The sequence below is a fragment of the Diceros bicornis genome, chromosome 32 (genome assembly GCF_020826845.1).
Source record: "Diceros bicornis minor isolate mBicDic1 chromosome 32, mDicBic1.mat.cur, whole genome shotgun sequence".
In the NCBI taxonomy this organism is placed as follows: Eukaryota; Metazoa; Chordata; class Mammalia; order Perissodactyla; family Rhinocerotidae; genus Diceros; species Diceros bicornis.
In genome coordinates this window covers 35885709-35912209 of record NC_080771.1, presented here as the reverse complement: position 1 = coordinate 35912209, position 26501 = coordinate 35885709, and the positions used below count along the sequence as shown (strand labels likewise).

Below are 26501 nucleotides of genomic sequence, written 5' to 3'. Positions count from 1 at the left end.
CCTGTTAAATGGTTGCTTGTTGAACCCACTGATTTTGGTGGTGGGGTGGGCGGGTCGGCAGTGAGATAAACAGGTAGTAGAAACAAGCCTCTCAGCCCTGAGACGAGGCAGCCAGTCCGCCTCCTGGACGCAAAGCAGGATCTCACGACTGCAGGGCAAACCTGCATCCTGCCCTGCTGTGCTGACTGGAAGGACCAGCAGTCCTCTGTATGTTTGCAAGTTGAATCTCATATGCTGCTCTGTGGGGAAACCTAGTCCTTTCAATCAGCTAAGTAGAAAAGAATAAAGGACAATGGTCCCTCTGAGGGGGCATTTTTAAGACTTCCTTTTTATAACCTTAAAAAAGCAAGCTAGAAAGGGAATCTGGTACCCAGGAAGCATTGAGTAAAGATTTCCTCTTGGCCACATTTAATTGGACAGACTTTGGTGCCTTGCCAAAAAGAATTGATTGGTTGTTAGAGGCCCAGGCACTGCCATTTTTACGGTTTCACTGTGTTAATAGTGATTACCAAATGCCTTTGAGGATCTGGGTTGTCTTTCTGGCTGGAAAGGGCATGCAGATATAAGGGCATCTTTGGGACTTTGGAGAGGAACCAGTGTCCTCTCACAAACCAAGGCCCTTTCAGGAGATGGCCTGGGTCCGGAACTCATGAGTCAGCATCCTCTGCCAGCGATGCCGTCACTGTCCACCCAGTGGCGAGGGAGAGGTGAGAGAGAGAGGCGAGAGTAAACCCGGAGCCAGACCTGCTTGGGGTGTATTAGTGGAGGAATAGGGAAGTGTCTGAAACGTTAAAAAGGCCCGGGCTGAGACGATTGCAGAATCAGACTCACGGGCTTATCTCCTGGCCTCACCAGTGGGTGGTGAGACAGAGCTGGTGTGTGTGCACTCAGAAGAATGGTGTCTGGGGATGACAGATGGGCCTTAGTGGGACTGGGTCTCCCATGGTCAGCGGGTGCCTGTTGTGGGAGCCAGATGGGGGTCAGTGTCCTCTCACTGGAAGAGGGAGGCTTCTCAAGGTTCCCGTTGGCACTGAGACTGTTTATCTTTGCAGGGACCGAACTGGTTGGGAATAAGCCACATTGATTATGTAGGTGGTTTCAGCTGCCCTCAGGAACTATTTGTTTAGCTTCCCGAATATTCTAGGTGTTTAATAGGAGCGACCTATGGGCTGTGTCCAGGTTTTGGTTTTTACATTCTTCCCATCCTGAGATGAGCTGGCTACAGAGTGTTTTTCCAGATCTGCTACATTATTCAAAAAACAAAAGGCATTTCATGCAGTTGCAGCAATAGCTAAGTAAAGCAGCTGGAGAACACACAGTGGTTTGGAATCAGCGCTCTGTTGTTGGAGGGGTGTCCTTGGCTGTTCGCTCAGAGCAGCTGTGTCAGGAAGGGGGGCTGTTGGTTGCCCGATTCCTCCCTCCAGCCTCGTGGAGTTCCCCTCTCCCACCAACTCCTGCCCTCCTGCCATTGACTTCTTTTTTAGCCTTGAAAGTAAAATTTTTAACCATATTTTATTAAGGGTTATAATTATTCCCTAATTTAGTGCAAACAAAAATGCAGCTTTTCCATTCAATACTGCTTTTTAGTTTTATTTAGAAAACTGCAGTTGTGGGTTTACAGCGGGTAGGAAACAAGCCAGCAGCGTTCCTCTAGTCCCCACTCCACCCTTCTTCACCCTGGCGCCCTCCTGCTTGCCAGGTGCCAAGTCTGGATTACACCATACTTTCCTCCTGCCTCTGCCTTACCTGGTGTTGCAATGGCCTCCTCGCTGGATCCCTCACCTACGTTTCCAGGTGTGTCTCCACTGGCTCCACCCCCAGGTCAATAGTCCACTATGTAAGCCCTGTCCATGCTGCTTTTCTACTTAAGACTCTTTGGTGCCTGTGTGTTGCCTGGGGACTCCTATCTTTAGCATTCAAGTCCCTCCAGGACTGGGAAAGAACCTCCCTTTCCAGACTTATCTTGTGTGCCCAATGACTTGTTTCAGATAGTGTCTTAGGGCTGTGCCTTTCCAGCGTGGCGGAGTTCCCTCACAGGTGGCATTTACTGGGAGAATGAGGCTAGGTCCCCTCTCATTGCAGACTCCCAGTGCCGACGCAGAGCACAGAATAATGATGTGAACTTTCTTTGTCACCTTCTGTTCTGACGCAGTGTGTGCAGATCGCAGTCAGAGCTGGCACGAGTGCCATCTCCAGTAATCTCCCTATTCTCTTCCAGGGAAGTAGCCTCAAGAAGCAGATGTGTGTCCATTGGGTTCTCCTGTAGGGAAGACTGGAAAAGAGAGTGGGGGGTGGCGGGGAGAGAGAGCGAGAGAGCGAGCTCTTCTAACCCCTGCATTCCCACCTAGAGAGAGTGACTAGATTTCATGCATATTGAGAAGTGTGCTGTGGGGACAGGGAGCTTTTGGTAAACCCCGTCATAGTGTCGACCTCACTGGACAGGAAATGAGTGATGGGAGGTTGGCAGCCTGTGGCAGTCAGGTCACAAGAGGGTGTAGCTTCAGTGTTGACCTGACTCAGGCCAAATTGCTGGGCTGTTTTTTCCCTCTTGGCAAAATATTTCTTAAATAGCTTTTTGGAAATTTTCTGATTGGAATATTTGAAATGGCAATTTAATTTTTTTATTGTGGAAACATATTCATAAAATTTACCATCTTAACCAGTTTAAGCCTACAGTTCTATGGCACTAAGTACATTCACATTGTTGTGTGACCATCCCCACCGTCCATCTCCAGAACTTTTCCATCTTCCCCAACTGAAACTCTGCCCCCATTAAACACTCAACTTTCCATTTTCCCTCCCTCGGCCCCCGGCACCCACCCTTTCTGTCTCTATGAATTTGACTAGTCTTGGTGCCTCATGTAAATACAATCCTACAGTATTTATCCTTTTGTGACTGGTTTATTTCACTGAGCATGATGTCCTCATGATTCTTCCATGCTGCAGCATGTGTCAAAATTCCCTTCCTTTTTAAGGGTAAATTATATTCCACTGTGTGCGGACATTTGATTTATCCATTTCACCCCGTCAGGGGACACTCGGGCTGCTTCCACCTTTTGGCCATTGTGAGTAATGCTGCTTTGACCATGGATGAACAAATCTGCTTGAGTCCCTGCTTTCGCTTCTTTTGGGTCTATACTCTTAAGTAGAATAACGTTTGGATCATATGGTGATTCTATGTTTAATTTATTGAGAAACTGCCATACTATTTTCCACAGTGTGACCATTTAAATTATAAATTTCCTCAAGTCGAGCTCACTCATTTTTCTCCCCCTTCCCAACTTTTTTTTACTTTGTTGCCATCTTTGGAGCAGACACTTTCAAAAAGAATTTGATAAGTTGCCTTGTGTAATAGATGAGCAAGGAAACTTTTTGAACTGACAGCCTGCAACACCACACCCAGTACTTAAAAAGCAGCTTTAGGCAGCCTGGATTGGCGTGCTGACTTTTCATCATCTAGGAGAGGATCTGTGCCGAAGGATGGAGTTAACACTTGTTAGCTTTTCTGGAAGGAACAATACGTGGTGCTGGCAAGTACACTGGCCTTAAAGGTATTTTAAGGGCAGTTTCCCTTGATGACTTACGGGAAGGTTTCTAGAACAATCAGAGGATGTGGCGTTGTTCTTAGCCACTATTTTAAAGAAAGATTTTTCCATTGTTTGGAAAATACCGAACATTTCTTGCAGGAACAGTTGGGGCAGAATGACATTATTCTACTTTGGTGAATTTATTATGATTTTTGGGGAACATTAAGAAAAACCCAGTAACTGCTATATTCATTACCACTACATCATAATGTTGCTTTTCTTCTGATTTTTTTTTAATATATATATATATTTTTAATGATTTTATTTATTTATTTTCCCCCCAAAGCCCCAGTAGATAGTTGTATGTCATAGCTGCACATCCTTCTAGTTGCTGTACGTGGGATGCGGCCTCAGCGTGGCTGGAGAAGCGGTGCGTCTGTGCGCGCCCCGGATCCGAACCCGGGCTGCCAGTAGCGGAGCGCATGCACTTAACCGCTAAGCCACGGGGCCGGCCCTCTTCTGATTGTTAATGGCATTTTGTGGATGCTGTTTCTGGCCATGCAAGTTCATCTTCTGTGTGATGTTAGCCATACCATTTCTTGACACAATATACAGAGATTTATGATGATATGATCATCCTGGCCATAAACCTTAGAATCATTCGGAAGTCAAATGATTAGTGAGAAGCAGTGCATTATTTTATCAGGTTGGAGTATGCATTGAACTCAGAAAGACAAAAATCATAAACCCAGTCACCACCCTTCAGCAAGCTGAGCACAGAGAAATGGCTAAGGAACAATATCGATGCCTTGCAAAGGCCTGGCTTGACTAAAGGTGCCATCAGCAACACGAGCACAAATGGCTGTGTGTTCACGTCTCTGCCCTGTGTCTGACCGTTGGCACCAAGAGTCAGAGTCTTGCCCGCAACCCTAACATATATTACAGCAGTGTGCAGTTCAAAGGAGAAGACCACCCCCGGCAATCACAGTGCTTTGTCCACGAGGCGGACTCATCCTGGTCTGTTACCACATGCCCTGGTAGCATGCTGGCGTGGGGGAAAGGAGCTGTCCTTTCAAAACCACACAGAAAACAAACTAAAGCACCAATCTGGCTATTCAGTAACAATTTTGAAGTGCATCGTTTGTACCAGAGAAGGAAAGTGTGTGTATGAAGAGCTAGACAGTAGTGGTGGCTGACTGTCACTCCAAGGAGGAGCCACTTGTTATCATGGGCATCACAGAACCGACAGGAAATGGTGAAAAGAGTTTAATGCAGAGTAGAGCTCTTCTCAGTGGGAGCCAGGTAGACCAGTTGTTCCAGTTTGCTGGCCCACGTTGAAGGTGTGGCCCCATTCAGCTGGTCTGTGGGGTCTGCAAGGATTTTGACACACTGTGGTCCCTCAGATTGCTGGTAACTCATGTTACACAGGTGTTATTTTATCCTCACAAGTGTTATATCTTGCATAATCCTCTAGAATGGAGTCCACAATCTTCTTGGCAGGAGGATGAAACAGGTGCTTCTGCCTGAGAATGAGCAAGGCCATGGTGTGAAGTCTTTAGGAGTCTTGTTGCACTTCACGTCTGTGATCAACAGTGGGGGTGGGGAAAGCAGGGGCCTGGGCCAGCCTGATCAGAGACAGGTTTGCTGAGGAGTAGCCGCTTCATCCCAGACAGTTTCTCTACCCCGTGTGCATCCTGAGCTTTACTTGGTATACTGTGGAACTCCTACCAGTTATAGAAGCGTTTGGGTTAACATCATTCATTCTGTTGAAAAGACCAGACCTCAGGGAGGGTGTAGGCACAATCAAAAGTGATGTGACGAGGTGGACAGCGCTTTGCAGCTACCACCCAGACGGCATCAATCCACGTTTTAGATGGATGCTGAGTTACCAGCCGAGCCTTGGTTTCCCTCCCTGTGATGGGGGCATACCACTGGCCTTAGAGGTGGTTGTCAGGATGTCAGGAGGCTGTCTTGTGAAGCCCCAGCTGAATGCCTGCACCCAGTATGGCACAGTGAGGGTCATGTTGGTCACTACCATGGGGTCCTAGGGGCTCTCACTCCCCTTCTCATCAAACACTTGCTGAGCACATGCCATGGGTGGGACTGGGCTCTCCTCTACGAGGTGTTCCCATCTAGGCTTCAGTTCTGTGTCCCCCATAAGAAGCGTGTGGTCCTTTCTGTAAGTCACTCACCGCTCTGCACCTGCCTTCTCATGGTTAACATGTGGATGGCAGTAGCTCCTCTCTTGTGGGTGCTGGCAGGGTTGAATGCATTGGTGCCCACAGGACCTTGGCAGGGTGCCCAGCACACGCAAAGGCTGGTATGAGGCAGGTGTTGTCTTCATTAGCTCTTGGCCGACAGGCAGTTCTGTATTAGTGTGGATTAGTTCAATTATGGTGCTTTCCTTTAAAAGCCTCGCTGAGATGTGAACAAAAGGAATTGAGGTTTAGGTTGGGAAGTGCTAGGGGGAGTGATTTTGAAAAGTGGGGCCATGGTGGGGCAGGAGTAGGTACAGGGAGGAGGAAGTAGGAGAGAGCTGTCAGCCAGGTGAGGAGGGGAGGAGGGGAGGGTGTCAAGGGTCCCCTTCACTGGCTGCTAGTCTAGGGTAGCCTGATGCAACCTGAGAGTGTCCAGCTCCTCCTTCCACTGTCTCCCCTTGGTCTTCGATCGTAGGACCTCTGGCTTTGTTTAATAGAATCAGTAGCATGGTGAGCTACAGCAGGGGTTAAGAGGGCCATTGTGGAACCCTGACACCAATGACAATCTCATTTCTATAGGAACATGCATTGTTTCCAGACCACTGAGTTTGTACTACACTGTATTCATAAGCTGGGGATTGTCTAATTTTGGGTTTGTGCAGTTAGGCTTCTAGAGCTTATGAGAATAGATAATGCAGATTGTTATTTCGTTGAGAGTGATGTTGTCTAAAAATAGAATAGAATAATGGCTTCATTGGTGAATGAGGGTGTTGACAATGTGGAGAAGTCCTGTAAAATCTCCACAACAAAAGACAGACTCAGACTCGGAAGATAAGGCCAAGGCTTAGGCATGCACCAACCCCCTTCATTCACTCATCTATTTCTGTTGCTTTGTGATTTGACTGTAATTTCCAGCAAATGTTTCTTGTTACAGAGTATGGTGTTTGTGAAAACTTGCGGAAGCTGGAGATCACAGGTGTGTCTTGTCGAGACGTCTATGCGAAGCGTAAGTTAATCTTTTATCACCCATCATTAACTTTGTTCCAAAAGCAGACACAGAGTGAGCATCAACGATGGATAATCAATTAATTTGACCCCCAGCCCATAGTTCTGTCAACTTAAAAAGCAAATTTGCCTGTTTTTATCTCAAAATGAGTTTATCGGGAATAGCCAAAAGAATTGCAAGTCGGGATGCACATGCTATGGCAAACCCTGGGCAAATCCAGAGACAAAGGAGGGAGCTGCTTTTATAGAGAAAAGGTAGAGTAGGGAGGCGCTGTTCTAAAGGAAAGTCCATTGGGGGAGAGTAATGGTTCAGGGCAGGAACAGCTTCTCATTGGCTGGGCTGTTGCTGGGTGGAGAGAACTCTTCCTTCAGTAGTAAGGTAGTTTTACTTGCTGTGGAGATGCAAATATTTCTCTCTTCCTGTTTAGTGTAACTGACAATGAGTGATAGGGCCTGAGAGCTCCTCCTACCGGCCTTCCCCATCCAATTTAGTTCAGGTTTCTTTATTAATTTTCACACTTCATTCTCAGACATGTTTTTCAAGTCATAATGGATATTTCAAAGACAGCACTGGTAGTAATAGCACTAAATGAGGGGGGGGGGCTCTCTTCTCTCCCTTTCTGGGTGTGTCATTACCCTTATTTTTCTGTCCATCATGGGATAAAGGTGTTTTTTTACTAGGCATCAGGGACGTTTAGATCTGAGAAGCGTGGCTGCACTGGAAACAGCTCTGGTGTACTTCTAGAGGTGTCCCTTTCTCTGGAATCTGGGCTGACAGCTGATGGTAACTGGGAAATGAAGCCGTGACGGCACTCCCTCCTCTGGCCCCCACCAGCCTCTAGCCTTCTGGTCAGTCTTCCCTTCAGTTTCCTGCAGGCTTGTTGAGCCCCCCAGCCCGCCTCAGTTCTTGTTCTCTGCTCCTTTGTTTTCCAGAATCTCCAGCGACACCCCCTGAGTGCTTAGAGTCCCCCCAGCCCCAATGCCTTCTCAGCTAGCCTTTCCTCAGTGCCCGTTGGCATGAGGCTGTGAAGGCCCCTGTTAACGCTGACCTTGCCTGGGAGCAGTGGACAGCACTGTCCTGCAGGGAGTGCCCACTCGTTCACTGCCCAGTGGGAGTGTGGCGTGTGTCATTAGAGAACAGAGTAAGTAAGATGATGGTGATCCAGTTCTCATTGGCCTAAAGTTGACCTGTTGACCTCTCTAAAAAGGACATTAAGTGTCCATCGTAGGACATCAACCATCTTGGTAGGTTTTGGTTTTCACATTCTTTTGAACTTTCTACCCAGTTCTCCATTGAAAACTTAGACCAGGTGATGCTCCTTACTAAATACCTTACCCAGGAACTGAGAGGCAGGGCTTCTCCATGGAAACATCTGTGGTTTGGGACTGAGAAGTAAGCAGGTAGCAGGACTTTGCTGTGGGTCAGGCTGCCGAGCGTGCACCGAAGTGCTAGAAGCTTCCTTCTGGGGTCCTGGGCTTGCTAGTTGGTGTCATTTTCTGTATTCCCTCTTTTCAGTGATTTGTTACTCTCAGAGTCCGCCTCTGAGCTGCCTCTCCTTCCCGTGGCTGCCCGCTCCCCGCTCAGGTAGAGCATGGAGTTTCCACAGAGTGGCCGGCTCTGCAGGGAGACACGGGGCGGTGTTTAGTCCCTGGATCCGGGTGGTTTCATTGTCTCGTGTTTCCTCATCCCATCAGAGACTTCTCTCCACTCTGTGATCCCATGGCAATTTGGGATTGTTGGATTGGTTAGTGTTTCTGGGTTAGAATTTGCTCCTGCTTGGGGAGATGTCCTGTCAAAAGGCTCTAAGTTCTTTTTTTTATTTGTTTGTGAGAAAGATCAGCCCTGAGCTAACATCTGATGCCAATCCTCCTCTTTTTTGCTGAGGAAGACTGGCCTTGGGCTAACATCTGTGCCCATCTTCCTCCACTCTATATGGGACGCCGCCACAGCGTGGCTTGACGAGCGGTGCGTCGGTGCGCGCCTGGGACCCGAACCGGCAAACCCCGGGCCGCTGCAGCGGATCGCGTGCACTTAACTGCTGGCACCACCGGGCCGGCCCAAGGCTCTAAGTTCTTCATGGACCTTCCTCTGAGGAGCCAGGCCGCCCTCAAAATGCACAATTCTCGGTGGCTCAGCCGTGCCCTCCAACGCTGTTGCTCCCTCCCACCTGTCACTGGGAGCCCTTGGAGAGGGCGCTGTCAGGGTCCCTCTGCTCTGCCACGTCCCAGCCCCAATTCTGCCACCTCCTAGCACCCCCTTTTCTCCCCACTCTCCTGTGGGCCTCAGGCTTCATCCTCACCCTTAGCCAACAGTCCCAACCCAGCTGTGCCTCCTGCGCCCCTGTCCTTGGCCCAGGACCCCAGTGCAAGGCTGGTCTGCTCCAGACCTCCCAGCTTCTCCATCCCTGTGCGCGTTCAGACTTTGGTTTCTTCTCTCGCTTCTGCTCCACAATGCCACCACCCATGAAGACATGTCTCTCTCTCCAGGGGAAGTGGGTCTGGGAGGCCTGAGTGGTCATGGGAGCCTGACTCCATTCTGCCTTCTCATCTTGGTGGCGAGAACAGTGCCACTTTGAATCCCGCAAAGCTCAGAGTTCCAGAGGCAGGAAGCCGGTTGTTCCTCCTTCCCCCCATCATCTATTCTGTGGGTGCCCCCGTGGCCCTGGCTCCACCCTCGGTTCCTCCGCTGTTTGCCCAGGGCTCAGTGTCTTAAATCTAGCTGGAGCATAGAATGGGAGGAATTACCCTTGCTGCCGGCATTGGTGTGAGGGTCAGAACCGAAGTCTCGCTACCATGATCCCTGTGTACCTACAATAAAAGTTCCCTGGCTTTTTTGAGTGGTCAGCTCGTTTCTTTGAGTATCTAATATGACAAGTTCTTATCTTCTAATTGCCTTTTGAGTTTGTTAGGCCATTTGATGATATCGTCTCAAAGCAACAGGAAGACAGATTTCTCTTTAAGAGTTGTAAGCACTCAAAATAGCATCCTGGAGGGAGGCAGGTGCTCATGCTGCCAGGTGTCAGGGGACCTGTGACACCCAGAGGAGAGCACGCATGGGAAATTAAGGCCTCCACGGAGCTCATCTCAGCCGTGGGTGGAGGGGGTTGCCCGGGCTGTCCATGGAGGGGACGTCAGGGCACAGGTGGGTAGTGACTGCCATGAACAGGAGATGCTGTGACCAGGGGTAAGTCGGGAGTGGGCAAGGAGAGGGGACAGGGCTATGGCAAGAACACACATGTGTGTCTAGGCTGCTGGGGATGTGGACAGGCAAAGGAGGACATCTGGGGATTTCTTTTGACTGCTCATTCTTGACTCCTTGAAAATGGTTGCAAAATCCAGATAATAATTCATACTATCTGTTAGTTAGTATCCCAAAGTGTTTAATCTGCCCCAGCCAAAGTGAGTTTCAGTTATCATTTTCCCAATGCAGGAACTATGTTTTTGTGAATTTGCTTTGAAGGCCTTATCCGGGAGAAAATCATTTAGCTTTTGGATTAAGTGGTAGAAGAAAATCACCCTTAGTTCCTGGCATAAATGGTAGAGCCACCCAGCCTTGATTCAGAAGTGAAGCAGGCTGGCAGATATCGTCCTTAAATAAAACAAAACAAACACATGCAACAAGGACGAAGGAAGGCCAGCTGAGCAAACTGGATGTCTAAGCTGGGGCACAGGGTTCCCTAAATGGTCACCCCGAATACTCACGAGCTGCGACCTCTGCTCTCCCTCCTCTGTGAGCTCCACTGATCTGTGGCAGTCGAGGGAGGAGAACGAGCATGGCGAGGATCCTGAAGTTGCTGCCATCATGAGTTTCTGACGTGAATCCATTGATGAAGTGGGAGGTGTGTCACAATGTTTTCTTTCCGGCCAGTCCTGGCATCTTTGGCAACCGCCTGCCTCCCAAGGTTCTGGGGGTTGAGTGTGTAAGGGAACTGTATGGTGTCAGTGAGGGAGAGGGTGTTGAGTCGTGAAAATTGTTCTCATAGTCGTGAAGCCAGAACCATCTTTAGCCCTTTCCCTGCTGTGTCTGTTCAGGTATAAACCCACGCGTGAAGTCGGGACGGTTCATGAAAATTCTTCCCGATTATGAGCACATGGAGTACAGAGATGTGTACACCTGCCGTACGTACTTCCCGCTTGCTTTCGCTTGTGCAGGCGAGCATGGCCGAGGGCTGCATGGAGAGGGACCTCCAGCTCACAGCACGAGCTGACCTCCTTGGCTTTGGCTGTCTTGTCAGCTTGCCGTGCTGTTCTCTGGCTAGGCCATGGCCAGGATCACACCTGAGTGGTGGCCCTGTGGCGGCTGCACGTATGGGCAGGGTTTCCGCGGCAGGTTTTGGGGAGTGCCAGTCGAGATCCCTGTGTGGATGCACATTTTAACGTTTATCGTTTATTGTGGCCAGAGCAGAGACAGGGTGGGAGCCCTGCAGTCTTTCCGTTCCAGGACGAAAGGTGTTTGCCTCTAGGCTTGGGTAGTTCGCCACGCGTTAGCAGTGTGCGTGGACGCAGACACCACATGCACACTCACCCGCACCAGACAAAAAGCACGTAGGCACAGTGGATCATTTAGAACCTGACCCCTCTTCTGAGTGCCATTACTGGAGCTCCGGAAATTTTCCTAAGCCATATTCTATAGGTGATTAATGCTGTCTCTGCTTTTTATTAGAGTGAGCTGAGATGGAGAGAGTAAATTTCGGTTGATGTAAAGATACTAAAAATATCTGCTTGCACTAAAAGCTGCTTTTTAAGTTTCTGGAAGCACAGGGACACCCTCCTGCTTGTTACTCCAGCCCTTCTGAATGCTCTATGTGTCAGCATTGCCTGCGTGGGGCAGACCCACTTCTGAGGCTTATAAGTGCAAAATTTCTAGCCAAATCTACTCAGGGCAGAAGGAATAGTCATGTATGGAATTTCTCCTAGCCCCCGTCAGACTCTGGACATGTAGCTACAGTGTGCTCGCTGGTCCCCTTTTACTTCGTGGACCATCCTGGAGTCAATGCCGAGGGGTCTGGGCCCGGGCAGCATGCTTTGGGGTGGTGTCTGAGCACAGTGCATGGCTACTAACAACACGCACCTTTTTTGTGGAATCAGCCCAGAGTTGTACTGCTGGAGTGAAGACCAGTGACGAGGGGGCCTTGGCAGTAGTGGGTGTGAGCAGTCAGGAGGAGCTGGGGGGCTTCTGTTGGACTACAAGGGGGTGGGCGGGCCAAGTTTGAAGGTATTAATTCTGTTCTTTTCCAAACCTTCCTGGAAGTAGCCTCTCTAGAACATTTTGTTCTAGACTGACCCAGCCTCCCTGCTTAGCCGTGGGTGAGCCAAGTGCCTTCTCCAGCCCCTGGGAGAGAACATTGACGTAGCGAGTATTGATGAGAACAAGTGATCGATGGCAATGGCTGTGCTGATGGGAACCTGCCTGGCATGGGCTTTTAGATACAAATGGACAAGCATTTAGAGGTTCATTACATCACGCATCTGTCACAGGATTCTTCTGGAATAACAGACTATCTGGAACTTACAGCAGAGCTAGAATGGACTTCTGACCTGCCTCTGGGAGGTGTGGTGGCCAGGACCTAGGAAGTGCCTGAGTTGTGTTGGGTTGTATTCTTTTTGTCCCTAAGGGGTGGCCAGAAGCTTTCTGTAGCTTATAAGGATGAGTCGTGAGTCCAGACTCTTCACCACGTTTCTAGGAGACAACTTCCAGAGCCTTTTTTAGCCATGTACTAGACTTTAGAGTTTTTAGCCATGTGCTGTGATGTCCCCCAGTTGCTTGTAGCGGACAGCTTTATAATAGACTTGTCATTGGAGACTGCTATCCCCTCTAAGGTTTGAGTGTAGTTATAAAAATATAGTAGTCGTTGTAGAAAACTTGGAAAATCCAGAAAATATAATGAAAATAACCAGCTATAAGCACTGGTTGGTTGCGCTTCTCTGTGGACATATGTAAACTGTGACTGGTCTGTTAGCTCCATGGTCTCCCAGAACATCAGGAAAAAAGTTCACATGCGTGAGAAAAAGAAAACCAGTTTCAACCCCAATTTGGAATCTTTGTATGTGCAGGTGATGTTAGCCAAACCTTCCAGAGAAGTCTGCCGTTAGGAACTGGGGACGTGGCACTGTTTCTGTCTCCATCATCCACTTAAGCTGTTCCTGGAGCTGCTGAGACCTCGTGTTCCCCTGATCTCTTGCAGTGCTCTGGGCCATTCTCTTGTACCGGAGAGGATCAACATCTTGGGTGTAAGACACTGTCTTGGAGAGAAGCAAGTCAGTATCGTCTACGGCTGTGGATTTGAACTGTTAGGAGCTTTGTAGCCTCAGATTAGCTGTTTTTGTTTATTTTTCTCTTGTCTGTATGTTGTTGCTGGATATCCTTGACAATTCATGTCTGTAAGGCGTTGGGAGTGTTATGGGGCATGTATTGTCCTTATGACTTATCTAACACATGTCTGTGTGTGTGAATTGATGATGACAGTCAAAGCACATTTGGAACTTAAAAATTTAACTCTTCATGTAGCCATGGGGCTCTGGGTTTTGAAATTGAAATCTAGAATTCTGGCAGTGCTCCAGATTGCTCTAGTAGATAGAAGGAATTTGGTGGAACGTTGCCCACCACCCAGTGAGATGAACGGGCCACTTTTAACCCTCCAGCACAAATGACACAGGGCGTTTAGCTACACGGGATACAGTCTGATGCGAATGCCCCCTCCAAAGTGCAGTCTGCCAAGTGGAGCCAAGAACACATCTGGGAGGGGGGTTACGAGGAAGGAAGGAGACAGTTGGGAAGTATAAAAACAGGAAGGTGCTCCTAGAAAGGCCAGTGGGGGCGCCAACGGGAAGTGCGTCTGAGAGAGTGAGAGACCCTCTGTTGGTTACCTGGCTGAATTCTTATGTGTCTATGGGATGTTTTTCTTGATTTTGTTCTGTATATTGATTTTGTATCCTGCAACTTTACTGAGTTTGTTTATTAGTTCTAACAGTTTTTTTCGTAGAGTCTAGGGTTTTCTATATATAATATCATGTCATCTGTGAATAGTGACTGTTTTACCTCTTCCTTTCCAATTTGGATGCCTTTTATTTCTTTATCTTGCCTAGTTGCTCTGGCTAGGACCTCCAGTACTATGTTCAATAAATGTGGCGAGAATAGGCATCCTTGTCTTGTTCCTGATGTTAGAGGAAAAGCTGCCACCTTTTTTTCATCATACCGTTGAGTATGATGTTAGCTCTGGGCTTGTCCTATATGGCCTTTATTATGTTGTGGTGCGTTCCCTCTGTACCCACTTTGTTGAGAGTTTTTATCATGTATGGATGTTGAATTTTGTCAAATGCTTTTTCTGCATCTATTGAGATGATCATATGATTTTTATCCTTCATTTTGTTAATATGATTGACTTGTGGGTGTTGAACTACCCTTGCATTCCTGGAATACCACTTGATCATGGAGTATGATCCTTTTAATGTATTGTTGAATTTGGTTTGCTAATGTTTTGTTGAGGATTTTTGCATCTGTGTTCATCATGGATATTGGCCTGTAAATTTCTTTTCTTGTGGTGTCCTTGTCTGATTTTGGTATCAGGGTAATGCTGGCCTCGTAAAATGAGGAGGAAGTGTTCCCTCCTCTGATTTTGTTCTAATTACCAAAAGCCACTATGTGGCAGAAGATAGCATTAGTTGCATTTGTGATTTTCTTTTGGACAAGAGTGACATATAGAACCACCCATCACCCCAAAACCTCAGTTCTGCAGCAACACATGTGATGATTCAAGAACGATTTTATGGCCTAGCTGCATGTAGTAGGCAGGGTCTCCTGTGTGTGTCTTCTGTAGTTTTCTAAGAGTTGAGCTCTTTAAGCACATCCCGCCCGTGACAGTAAAGCACCTGAAGGGTCTACAACAGTCGACTTGATGTCCTGGCTCCCAAGCCTGCTGTCTGCACCTGAGCCAGTGTCATCGTGACTTAATTCCAATTTACTCTCCTGACTGAGTGGTCTGCAGGTGTTTGGAAACAATGTGGAGAGGAACTTTGAGCTGGGGATCTTCCTCCAGGCGAGAAGCCCCAGGGTATAGTGAGCGCCCTGGGCCAGGAGGTGCTGTGGATTCTGTCCTAAGCCTGCCGCAGACCTCGGGTGCTAATGTCTCAGCCCAGGCCCTTCATCTGTCCACGACAGGGTCAGGGTGAGGGTCGAATGAGAGCACCAGGGAATGTGCTTGGAAAGGTGCCGCTCCTTCTGTCTTTCAGTGGCATTGCTTTAAAGCTGGCCTCCCCATTGGGGCACCGGGCATTGGAAGGTCTGAATGTCGCTGCCCTTCTGGTGTTGACCCGGAGTCTTCATGTGACTCAAGTGGACGCTTTCAGTCTGGGAGCAAGCTGGGTTTGTTGAGCCTTTTAGGTCCCCTCTGCTGGACTCAGTTCTGGTGTGGTTTTGATTTTTAAAGTATATGATATAAACATGGGCATTACGTTTGCATTAGGAAATCACGTGCCCCCCTCTGTCAGCATGCTTGCAGTCTGGCTGACAACCTTGGTTTCCCTGACTTGTCTCTTGGATGGTCTTGGAGATCCCAGGCTTAGTGAGCTGACATCATGTCAGCAGGAGTGATGAGGGGCATAACCGACTCTTCTAACACATGCAGAGCTTAAAAATCCAGGGAGGACTGCCACTCAGAGCAGACATAGGGGAGGCTTGCAGTTTCATTTCAAAGAGCTACTGCTTTTAAAGGAAAACAGGGAACTCCCCCTTTGAAATTGCCAAGTCTGTGGCATATTCTTTGAACAGTCTTTCTAGGGGCTTCGAGATCAGATTGATTTTAGAAAGAACCACACATGGCCAGCAGTTAAGTTGGGAGATGAGGGGAAAGGAGACAAGAGGAGAGGGTCATGCTGAATGGGCCCATTTATTTTTTTCTTCAATATTTTATCATGAAATTTTAAAAACATGGAAAAGTTGGAAGAATTATACAGTGAACGTCCATTTACCACCACCTGATTCTGTAGCCCTCTGCTTGCACATCATTATGGCACATCTTTCCATCCACCCATCCCTCCATCAGTCCCCTTTATTCTCTGATGCCTTTCAAAGTACGTGGCAGGCATCAGTATATTTCACCCCTAAACACTTGAGCATGCATTTCACTCTCTGGAGTTCAGTATTTGTGTATGGTTCCTGATCCTGCTTATTATTGCTTGTTTAACAAACATAAAACCCATAAATACTGAGACTGACTTTACTGTGTGTCTTGCTAACCAACTCAAGATGCATGTGGGATCAACGGCAGGTGCCCTGCAGACAATCAAGACTCATTTAGAAATGTGTGTTCTTAGGCTGAAACCTCGGGTAACAGTTGGTAGCTTCTTGCCAGCTGTCTGCACACTGCAAAGGCTTAGGATGGTGCCTTTGCTGCTTCCCATCCACCAGGCCAAGCTGGTGGCCTGACAGCTGCTGTCCCATCTCCAGGTGCCCCTTGACCTTGCCAGCTTGGCCATCCTTCCTGCGTCTGGTGCGATCATGCAGCTCTAGTGCTTGGACACCATCCCTGGCTCCCACTGCGTATTAGCCAGAGTTCTCCAGACAAACAGAACCTATTTCTTTATATAAAGAAATTTATCATAAGGAATTGGGTTCCACAATTATGGAGGCTGACAAGTTCCAAGATCTGTAGTCAGCAGGCTGGAGACCCAGAGAAGCTGATGTAGTTTCAGTCCGAAAGCCAGCGGGCTCCAGACCCAGGAAGAGACCATGTTTCCATCCGAGTCTGAAGGTCGAGAAAGACCATGTCTCACTCAAGGCAGTCAGGCTGGGGGGAAGTCCCTCTTATTTGTGGGTAGATCAGCCTTTTCGTACTATTCAGGAAGAGCCCATGTTTCACTTAGAGTTCAAAGTTAGAAAAGACTGATATCACAGCTCTGAAACCAGGCAGGAGGGGTTCCTTCTTCCTCAGGGGAGGGTTAGCCTTCTTCTATTTGGGCCTTCAACTGATTGGATGAGGCTCAGCACAATTGGGAGGGCAATCTGCTTGATTCAAAATTGATTTAAATGTTCATCTCATTCAGAAACATTCTCGCAGCATACCCAGAATAATGTTTGACCAAATGTCTGGGCCTTCTGTGGCTCAATCCAGCTGAAACATAAAATTAAGCACCACACACTGCCTGCAGAAAGACCCCAGACCCTGCACCTGGCAGTCAGGGCCCTGCATGAGTTGGTAGTTGGCTTGCTCATTCATTCATTCGTTCGTTCATTCACTCAACAAATATATGTGCAAAGGAAATTGAAGTGAAGGACATTTTCCAAAACATTTGCTGTGGCTGGTCATCTCTGTAGTGGGGTCTCAAGTCGCCACCAGGTTTCCTTTTCTCCAGTTGTCTTCAGTGAATATATATGCACTGCTTCTGAAAGAAGGGGGGAGTGTGGTTTTTTACAAAAAGAGAGATGACCCTACTTAAACCTTAGTCTGCAGTCCCACGACATTTTGGACTCTGCCTCCATCTATTAAAGAATCCCGCACTCCTTTAGTTCTGTAAACTGACGGGGGCCTCATCACTTTACAAGGGCGCTTGCTCTAGGTCTTCTGAGGCTGCGGTTCCTTGTCATTGGAGCTGATGACTTAGAGGCTGGGTTTCATAATGACCCAGTTGTCTGTTTTATTATGCTTTGAAAAGACATTTTTATTCTTAGAATTCTTTAGAAACTTGTAGGTAAGACTTGCCAAATGTAAACATTTGCCTTTGTAAGTAATTTCTTCACAGTTCTCTGCTGCTCGTGCCCTTTCCTCTGATTTCCTCTAAGGTGGAGACTGGCTGGCTCTAAAACGAAGACCTGCTTTTTCTCTCTTCCTGTAGTGCTTCACCGGTACAGACACATTTTGGGACTGTGGCAGCCAGACATTGGGCCATACGGAGGACTGCTGAATGTGGTGGTAAGTCCAGGAGCGCCACGCGTGATTTGTGGAGTCAGGACTGATGCCCACGTGGACAGAACTCAGTGCCTTTTCTAGCAGAGGGGATGCCAGCTGGTGCCTTACGATGTTCACTAATCACAGAGGACCTCTCAGCAGGGTACTGTTTGGGAGCCAGAGGTTTTCTTTTTTTTCTTTTTTTGTGAGGAAGATCAGCCCTGAGCTAACATCGATGCTAATCCTCCTCTTTTTGCTGAGGAAGACCGGCTCTGAGCTAACATCTATTGCCAATCCTCCTTCTTTTTTTTTTTTTTTCTCCCCAAAGCCCCAGTAGGTAGTTGTATGTCATAGTTGCACATCCTTGTAGTTGCTGTATCTGGGACGCAGCCTCAGCATGGCCGGACAAGCGGTGCGTCGGTGCGCACCTGGGATTGGAACCCAGGCCGCCAGCAGTGGAGCGCGAGCACTTAACCGCTAAGCCACGGGTCCGGCCCACAGAGGTTATTTTGTAAATGAGCAAAGATTTGTTTTAAGTAGCTCTCAGCCTTCTCACTGCGTCCTTGGACTCTGTGAGGACGGGATGCAGGCTGCCGTGAGGGCATCTTCCCTGTCCTGGTCCCTGCCTCCTGGACACCGAGGGCCATCGCATTCATGCCCTCAGACCCTCTGGTTTTGGATTGTGCACTAGTCTGTTGCCCTAAATCAGGGGTGGGCAAACTAAAAGGAGGAAGATGCATGGAGGCTGTGTGGGGCCCTCAAAGCCTCAAATACTCACCCTCTGGCCCTGGGAACCATCAGGCATAGGCGTGGTGTCGTGGCAGGAGCCATGTCTCTGCACATTGAGGTGCTCCCAGCTGTCGGTTGTTGTGTGCACCTTTTATTGTTCCACCGATGTGTGTGGAGTGCGTGCCGTGTGAATCAGATGCAGTCCAGCTGCCAGGAGGCACTCTAGGGGTGCAGTGTCAGCGTGAGTCACCAAGCAGGCACGGTGGCCTCCAACCAGGCTGGGCTGGCGGTGACCAGAAGCCTTAGAAGAAAGTCAGAAAGTGGGGTTGTCAGGCCCTGGTTATAAATATTTTCTCACCTACCATAGTAATGCCAGAGTCAGGGCTGGGTCCTCCATGGATGGTAAAGCCAGCGGTGAGCGCTTTTTTGGAAACAAGTTGTTTGCACAATGTCAGAGCATCTCCCCGCAGATGTCTCAGCTTCCTGGGGCTGCTGTAACAAATTACCACAAACTGGGTGGTGTAAAACAACAGAAATTTATTCTTATACTTCTGGAGGCCTGAAGTCCAAAATCAGTATTCTTGTGCTGAAATGAGTCTGCCGCAGGGCCACGCTCCCTCTGAAGGCTCTAGAGGGGGAGGCCTCCTGGTCTCCTCCCGCTCCTGCGGCTCCAGGCTCTCTGGGGATTGTGGCAGCATCACTTCCTCTCTCGCTCCGACGTCACGTGGGCTTTTCTCCCTTCTGTGTCTCAGACCTCTCTCTGCCTCCCTCTTATGAGGATATAAGTGATAGCAGTTAGGGTCCACCCCGATAATCCTGAATAATGTCATCTCGAGATCCTTAACTTCATCACATCTGCAAAGTCCTCTTTTGCCATGTAAGGTGATAATGTCACAGGTTCCAGGGGTTAGGATGTGGACCTGTTTTGGGGCCCATATTCAGCCGACTATGATTACAAGGAGGAAAGGTGCCTTTAAGCGGAGAGATCTGGCCAACAGCACTCAACCAGGTGATCTACGTTAACTAACCAGTTAACTAACCCAACCAGGTGATCCACTTTAACTAACCAGCAGTGGGATGCTGACCTCGGGACCTCCTGGTGTGGTGTGAAGGATGCAGCTTTACTTCTGTGGAGCTCCTGCCAAAAAATATACAACCCAAGTCTCATCATGAGCAGCTCTCACACAGAGTCACACTGGGAGAGGCCACAGAATCACTGCCCTCTGCCCTCAAAGTGTTACGTTCATGGAGGCAAGAAAGGCTGATGAGCTAAGAGCCGTGGGAACTAAGTGCATTCCTGTGACCAGTCTTGAGGACACCCTCACCAGGGTCTGGGACAAAGAGGGGACCGAGGCCAGCTTGCCAGGCAGATGCAAGGGCTGCCTTGGAAGCAGGTGGCCAGCCCGCTGACACCTGCCTGCACCCTCGTGAGGAGTTCTCCCGCCACGCCGCTGCCGAGGTCCTGACCCAGAGAATCTGAGGCCACGAATGTTTCTTCTCTCAGCCGCTGTGTTTTCCTGACACTGACACTGGCTGTTGGCCGTTTTCCCGCCTCCTGCACGCCTCGTCTTTTCCATGAGGTGTGGACATTGCTGTGAGGGGGCTGAGCGCCGGGTGACTCTCCCCTGAGCTGGCCTGGCTGTGTTAGGCAAGTGGGAAGCTGGCTGAGGCTCACTCGATCTCTTGGTGGTGTGGTGTAGCTCTGCGTGGCTGGTGTAGAGGAGCCTTTCTTCTGGGCTAGTTTAGCTCTGTGACTAAGGCCTGAGCCCTCTGGGGTCCCCACTCCGTGCCCCAGGGGTTCTGTGAGGGCCCCCTTCTCTGGCTGCTTGGAACTGGAACATCTCGAGACCTGTGTGACCCTGGGGATTGTCCAGCTCACGGCCCAACTCGTGGTCCAGGCTGCAGTGTCACTGTGGCTTGGTGTTCATCCTGACCCGGGGCCCCGCGGCAGACCTGGGGCTCTTTGTCTGCGCAGCTCCCTCCTTTCTGGGTCCTTGACCCACATTCTCCAGTCCTGTCAGCGCCCTTGAACTTGGATCTCCATTTCGTCAAGTTAGAACACTGCCAAGTTCTGCTGTGGCCTCCCTTGAGCCCTGCGGCCTGGAAGGTGCCTCCAGCAGAAGTCCAGGGGATGGCAGGGGCCACCTCTTTTATTTCCCTTCTCTGCGGTCACAGTCCTGTGCTGCCTGTGGTCTGGTGTCTCATAGTTTAGTTCACAGCAGGAGGGCAAGTCCCAGTCCCAGCTACTCCATCATGGCTAAGATGTAGGTCTGGAATTATTTTTTGTTTTCTGGTGAAGTTCTCCTTCTGAGTGTCTCTTTTTTCAGTACTCAAGTTTTCTGTAAAGGTTGTGACCTCTGGGTCAGTTTCCATTGTCTCTTTTTTTCTGGATTTGCAGGCGTGTCAGCCTGTCTCCTGGTGTGCCCACACAAATGGCCACGCATGCTGGTCCCCCAGGAGGTGTCCTGGCCTCTGGCCTATAGAGTCAGCAGAGTGCCTTGCTCTCACCAGGCCTGGTGCGCGGCTGCGTCTCAGGCTTGGTGAGGGCCGGCTCTGTCCTATCTGCCCTTGTCCTCAGGGCATACCCCTCAGGATCGCCTGAAGGCCCTGGGCACCTCCTCCTCTCCAGGGCTGAATTCCAGTTTTTCTCTTCCCAGCTTCACAGCCCCTTTTCTACTTGGTTTCTCTGTCCCTTGCCCTCACAGTTCAGGATTCAGCAAATGCATCAAGGGCAGAGCATGCGCACCGTGGGGCCCACTTCTTTGGTTCCCGCTCTCGGTCTGCCCCTGGAGCTCTGGCGTCCCTTCTCTGCCCAGCCGCAAGCGGTCGGAGGCTGGGGACAAGGCTGGAAGCCCTGCTCCCCTTGGCTCAGCTCAGCCTGTCCCTTCTCTTCAGGACCTTGGCCTTGTCTTGGGGCCACCTGCTTGCTCCCTGATGTCTTCAAAGGGCACTGAAACTTTCTAGTTCACTCAGTCTTTATCCCTGGTCTCGGCTGGAGGCAGCTGACATGACCTCCTTGGTCGTAGCCAGGAGAAGAGGCTTCTTACAGTTTAATTTTTCTGTGCTTCTCAGTCACCAGCCTCTCTTAGTTTGAAAAGCAGCTGCTCATTTCTCGGCCCACTTAAAACATGTAGGTTGTCTCACTTGGAGTGTTCACAGGCGTGTGTGTAGCGGGCATGGCCCTCGGCCCATTCCCTGCAGCGTGGCTGTCCCCCCCGAGAGGCCTGCTGTGTGTCCCCACAGAAGCCCCAGGACCAGAGTGCGCAGTGGTACTCTGCCGAGCACTGGGCAGGCGCCTGCCCCCAATGTCGCTGTGGCTGATGCTGCAGTGAAAACAAGGTTGGGTGCCCTTGGGGATCGTCGGTGTTCTGATCTTGCTTCCCTCTCGTTGCACACACGTTTGGGGGCCAGAGGCCTGAGTCCAGGGGACTGGCAGCGCCCATCGTGTAAGGGCCTGTAGGTCTGCCTCCTGGTGGCCTGGGGCCTGGCTCGCCTCCGTGGGGCTCATCTGACCTGGTTCACATGGGTCACCTGGTGACTCTGGTGACTCCGTCACTCTGTGTATGTTGCTGGCCAGGACGGGTTTTGGGCAGGGAAAAATATTGCTTCATATTCTTTATGATTTGCTGGAAACATGCTCTGTGCTTGTTATGTTCTTTTTTTTTTTTGTGAGGAAGATCAGCCCTGAGCTAACATCTGCCAATCCTCCTCTTTTTGCTGAGGAAGACTGGCCCTGGGCTAACATCTGTGCCCATCTTCCTCTGCTTTATATGGGATGCCGCCACAGCACGCCTTAACAAGTGGTGCGTTGGTGCGCGCCCAGGATCCAAACCCAGGCCACCAGCAGCGGAGCGCGCACACTTAACCCCTATGCCACGGGACCGGCCCCTGTGCTTGTTATGTTTAATCTCACTGGGGAAAAGCCTTGCTTTTAGAGTGTTCCTCTCGAGGATGGCAGACAGCTCCCAGCATGGGCGGGTTTCTTTCCTTTCTTGTAGTCGGGGGTGGGGTTGGTGGTGGTAATTGTTTTCTTACTGGCAGTAAGCAGTAGAGTAAAAAAAAAAATGCAGCTCCTGAAAGTAGAGAATAAGTAGGGGAAATGGAGCTGGTGACAGAACAATGTCAACTGGCTCTTGTCTCAGACCAGTTAGCCACAGAAATGATTAAATTCTCTCCTCCTCTGTCGCTGGAGCTAGAAGCTGTGGGTCCAGGCTCTTCTGGGAAGGCAGCGACTGCAGGGCCATCTCAAGTGCGGCCTCAGAGGCGACTCTCCCCTCCACCGAGAACGTGCCACGCATTTGTGCTGGGGACTGCCCTGTCGTTTAATCTGATCTCCATCACTTTCTGTCATTCACCGTTTCAGACCCCGCCGGAGTCGTGGGAGCAGTGGTGTGAGACCCCACAGACGCCCACCTCCTAGATTCAAGTTATCGATGGTGTGCCAAGGTCCTGGCATCTGTCTCCTCTCTTTGCGTTTGTTTTCAGGCATTTTAAAGCAAATCCCGGGCCTGCGTCATTTCATCTGTTCCTACTTCAGTGCAGATCTCTACGAATGTGGGTATTTTCCTGCACACCCACCATGTCCTTTGCACACCCTGCAAAAGAGGCAGTCATCCCTTGGTACTCCCTGAGACCAGTCCCTATGTAAGGCTCCCTTATTGTCTCAGAACTGCCTTTTGACAGCTGGTTTGTTCACATCGGGACCTAAACCAGGCCCTCATGTTTTGCCTCATGAATCTCGCCTGTAGGAAGCAGCACCCCCATTTTTTTCTCAGGTCAGTTGCCCTATTGGGTGTCCAACTTTCTGTATTATTATGCTTGCTTCTTTCTAGTGTCGTTTAGCTTGTTCCCCCAGCCCCCATCCCCCCATTTTAGAGCTGGAAGTTCTCTCTAAAAGCCTTGCTTGGATTCAGGTCTAACTACTTCTTTCTATTTAAAAAAAATTAATTTTTTTGGCTTTATTGAGGTATAATTGACAAAGTTGTAAGATACAGTAGTCCCCCCTTATGTGTGGGAGATATGTCCGAGACCCCCAGCGGATGCCTGAAACAGCAGATAGTACTGAACCCTATATGTACCACGTTTTTTCCTCTACATACATGTTTGAAGTGTGACAGCAAAACTAGCATGAATTTCTTTTTCCTTCTTCACAATTTCACAGAGAGAAGATTTGTTCTTACTGTAGATCTTAGCAACCTCAGTGTACGATTTTTTTCCTTTCTTTCTTAAGTCAAGAACTTTTACCTTTTCACCTAAAGGAAGCACTGTACGGCTTCTCTCTGGCACATCCGAATTGCCAGCATCACTGCTTTTGCGCTTTGGGGCCATTGTTGAGTAAAATAAGGGTGACCTGAACACAAGCACAGGGATACCGCAGCAGTCTGATAACTGAGACAGCTGTTAAGTGACTAACGGGCGGGTAGCGTATACGGCGTGGATCCGCTGGACACAGGGACGGCGTGACATTTCCTCACATTACTTAGAACAGCACGCACTTTAAAACTTATAAATTGTTTATTTCTGGAATTTTCCATTTAATATTTTCAGACCTAAGGTAACTAACTAAAACTGCAGAAAGCGAAATCATGGATAAGGGGGACTCCAGTATATAAAGTGTACATCGTGGGGCTGGCCCAGTGGCGCAAGTGGTTAAGTGCGCGCGCTCCGCTTTGGTGGCCCGGGGTTTGCAAGTTTGGATCCCTGGCACGCACTGATGCACCACTTGGTAAGCCATGCTGTGGTGGCGTCCCATATAAAGTAGAGGAAGATGGGCACAGATGTTAGCCCAGGGCCCCTCTTCCTCAAGAAAAAAGGGGAAGATTGGCATTGGATGTTAGCTCAGGGCTAGTCCTCACAAAAAAAATAAAGTGTACATCGTGGTGATTTGATATCTGTGTACACTGTGAAAGGATTCCCACCATCTAATTAATTAACACATCCATCACCTCACATTTTTACCTTTTTTTTTTTTTGGTGAGACTATTTAAATTCTACTCTCTTAGCAGATTTCAATGATATAATATAGTGTTAGCAACTATAGTCACCACGTTTTACATGAGATAACTACTTTTTTTTTTTTTTTTTTGGTGAGGAAGATTAGCCCTGAGCTAACACCTACTGCCAATCCTCCTCTTTTTGCTGAGGAAGATTGGCCCTGGGCTAACATCCATGCCCATCCTCCTCTATAAACGTGGGACACCGCCACAGCATGGCTTGATGAGGGTGCCTAGGTCCGTGCCCAGGATCCGAACCAGCGAACCCCAGGCCGCTGAAGTGGAGCACGCTAACTTAACCACTATGCCACTGGGCCAGACCCGAGATAACTACTTTTTAAGTAACAAGCACTTGGTGGGCTGGGTGGTGCTCCTCCTGATGCACTAGGTTGGGGACACCTTGATGTCTGCTGGCCCCGAGGTTCTCAGTGGGAATGAGTGTAGAGACGAGGGTGGTCCTCGTGGACAGTTGTGAGGTGGGGATCCTCAGCGCCTCATCTTGACCCTCAAGTGGACTTGTGCCTTGTTTGCTCACCACAGGTGGACGGCTTGTTCATTATTGGCTGGATGTACCTGCCTCCCCATGATCCTCACGTGGATGACCCAATGCGATTCAAACCCTTGTTTAGAATCCACCTGATGGAGAGGAAGTCGGCCACAGTGGAGTGCATGTATGGCCACAGAGGGCCCCACAACGGCCACATCCAGGTGAGTGCGTGCTCCGGGCTTCCTTAGACATGGCAGCTGAGTGTGGGAGAGGAGCCAGGTCTCTGTTCTTCCCAGTCCTAGTGCCACCATGTGGGGCGCCAGCTGAGCTTGCTGTGGTATTCCCAGCTATAGAACTGTGCCCATAAAAATCAGTGGACATAGAGGAAGTGGGCGCTCTACCCTTGCCCCCTCTGTGCATTCTCTATGCTCTCGTGCTGTGATGTAACTCCTCAAAGAATCACTCGCTGGAACCTCCACTGATTCTGCATTCAGTTAGAACCATCTGTGCTTTCCAACCGTAATTCCTTACTGCTCCGTTTTCTCCTCTTTGCAAGAATATCAGCTAGGAGTGGTGCTCTGCTCTCTGACACTGGTGCGGCCGATGGCCACCCTGATGAGCAAGTGTGTTATCTGACATGCTAGGAAAGCACCAGCCCCTTTGTGCTGCTCTGAGAAGTCCTCCGGGGAAAACGCAAATGCCTCTCAGCTGCACCCCTCCTCTGAGAAGGAAGTGCATGCTCAGGGTGGTTCTGAGCTCTCTTCTTTGGACTAGCTACGATTTGGTGGCGTCTTGGGCTTCTGTAGATGAGTGGGGTGCATTGGTGCGGGAGGGGCTGACCGTACCGCCCCTGTCTGGTGGGGCTCCTGTGACTGACTCCTTACCCTCTTTCCTTTGTCATGAACGCTCAAGATTGTGAAGAAGGACGAGTTCTCCACCAAATGCAACCAGACGGACCACCACAGGATGTCCGGCGGGAGGCAAGAGGTGAGCCCGTACTCCTTCTGTTCACGTGGAGCACCAGCCCCTGCGTAGGGCAAACTGCAAATGTGAGGTTGAATGGTTTGACATTGTCAGCATGCCACCAACAAGAGTCCTGTCTCCCTTGGTCCATCCAAACGTCGTTGGCGCAGAAAGTGAGTCTAACCAGCTCTCTGGTTAGAAACGGCATCCTGTGGGTGTGTGTACATGAGCACAGGTTTTCATCCCCTGCCACCCTTCAGAATGAATGACCCAAATAGAAGTCATTTTCTCTCATTAGTTCTCCTTTGCCCCTTTGCCGAGAGCATGTGTGTGCTGCCGGAGGTTTCTTCTTGGATGTGAGTTGCAGGGAGACCAGAGGGCTTTATTCGAATGGACCCAGTGGTTGAGGTTTCCAGATCACAGCAACACAGTGGGTAAACCTGTGAGTCAGACACCCATGAGTTTCTTTGGGTTTCCTTTTTGCACAAGTAATTTTACATCACCTTTGAGTTTTAGTTTTCTGAGCATCTAAGTCATACTGCCATTTCAAAATATTCTTAAGAAACACTTGAACTTTTAAAATATAGGAATCTCGTTGCAGCTTATATTTATTTGTTGGGTGTGCATTTTTCAGCCAGTTTCTGAGTCTCTGATGGCTTCTCCATTAGCCAGAGAACTGCAGGGAGATTTAACATAAACCCTGTGCACACACATGC

The 26501-nt window shown here is 49.4% G+C and overlaps 1 protein-coding gene across 3 annotated transcripts in view; it reads left to right on the top strand.

Annotated features, from left to right (window-relative positions):
* Window positions 1-26501, top strand: part of FBXO31 (F-box protein 31) — a 46293-nt gene that overhangs the window by 6006 nt on the left and 13786 nt on the right. Inside the window, exons 2-6 of one of the 3 annotated variants that reach the window (XM_058528431.1) lie at window positions 6660-6731; window positions 10763-10849; window positions 17561-17637; window positions 24876-25043; window positions 25735-25809. In XM_058528431.1, coding sequence (XP_058384414.1) covers window positions 6660-6731; window positions 10763-10849; window positions 17561-17637; window positions 24876-25043; window positions 25735-25809 — 479 coding nt within the window. The remainder of the gene's footprint in view (window positions 1-6659; window positions 6732-10762; window positions 10850-17560; window positions 17638-24875; window positions 25044-25734; window positions 25810-26501) is intronic. The other 2 variants (XM_058528428.1, XM_058528429.1) reach the window with 2 other exon arrangements.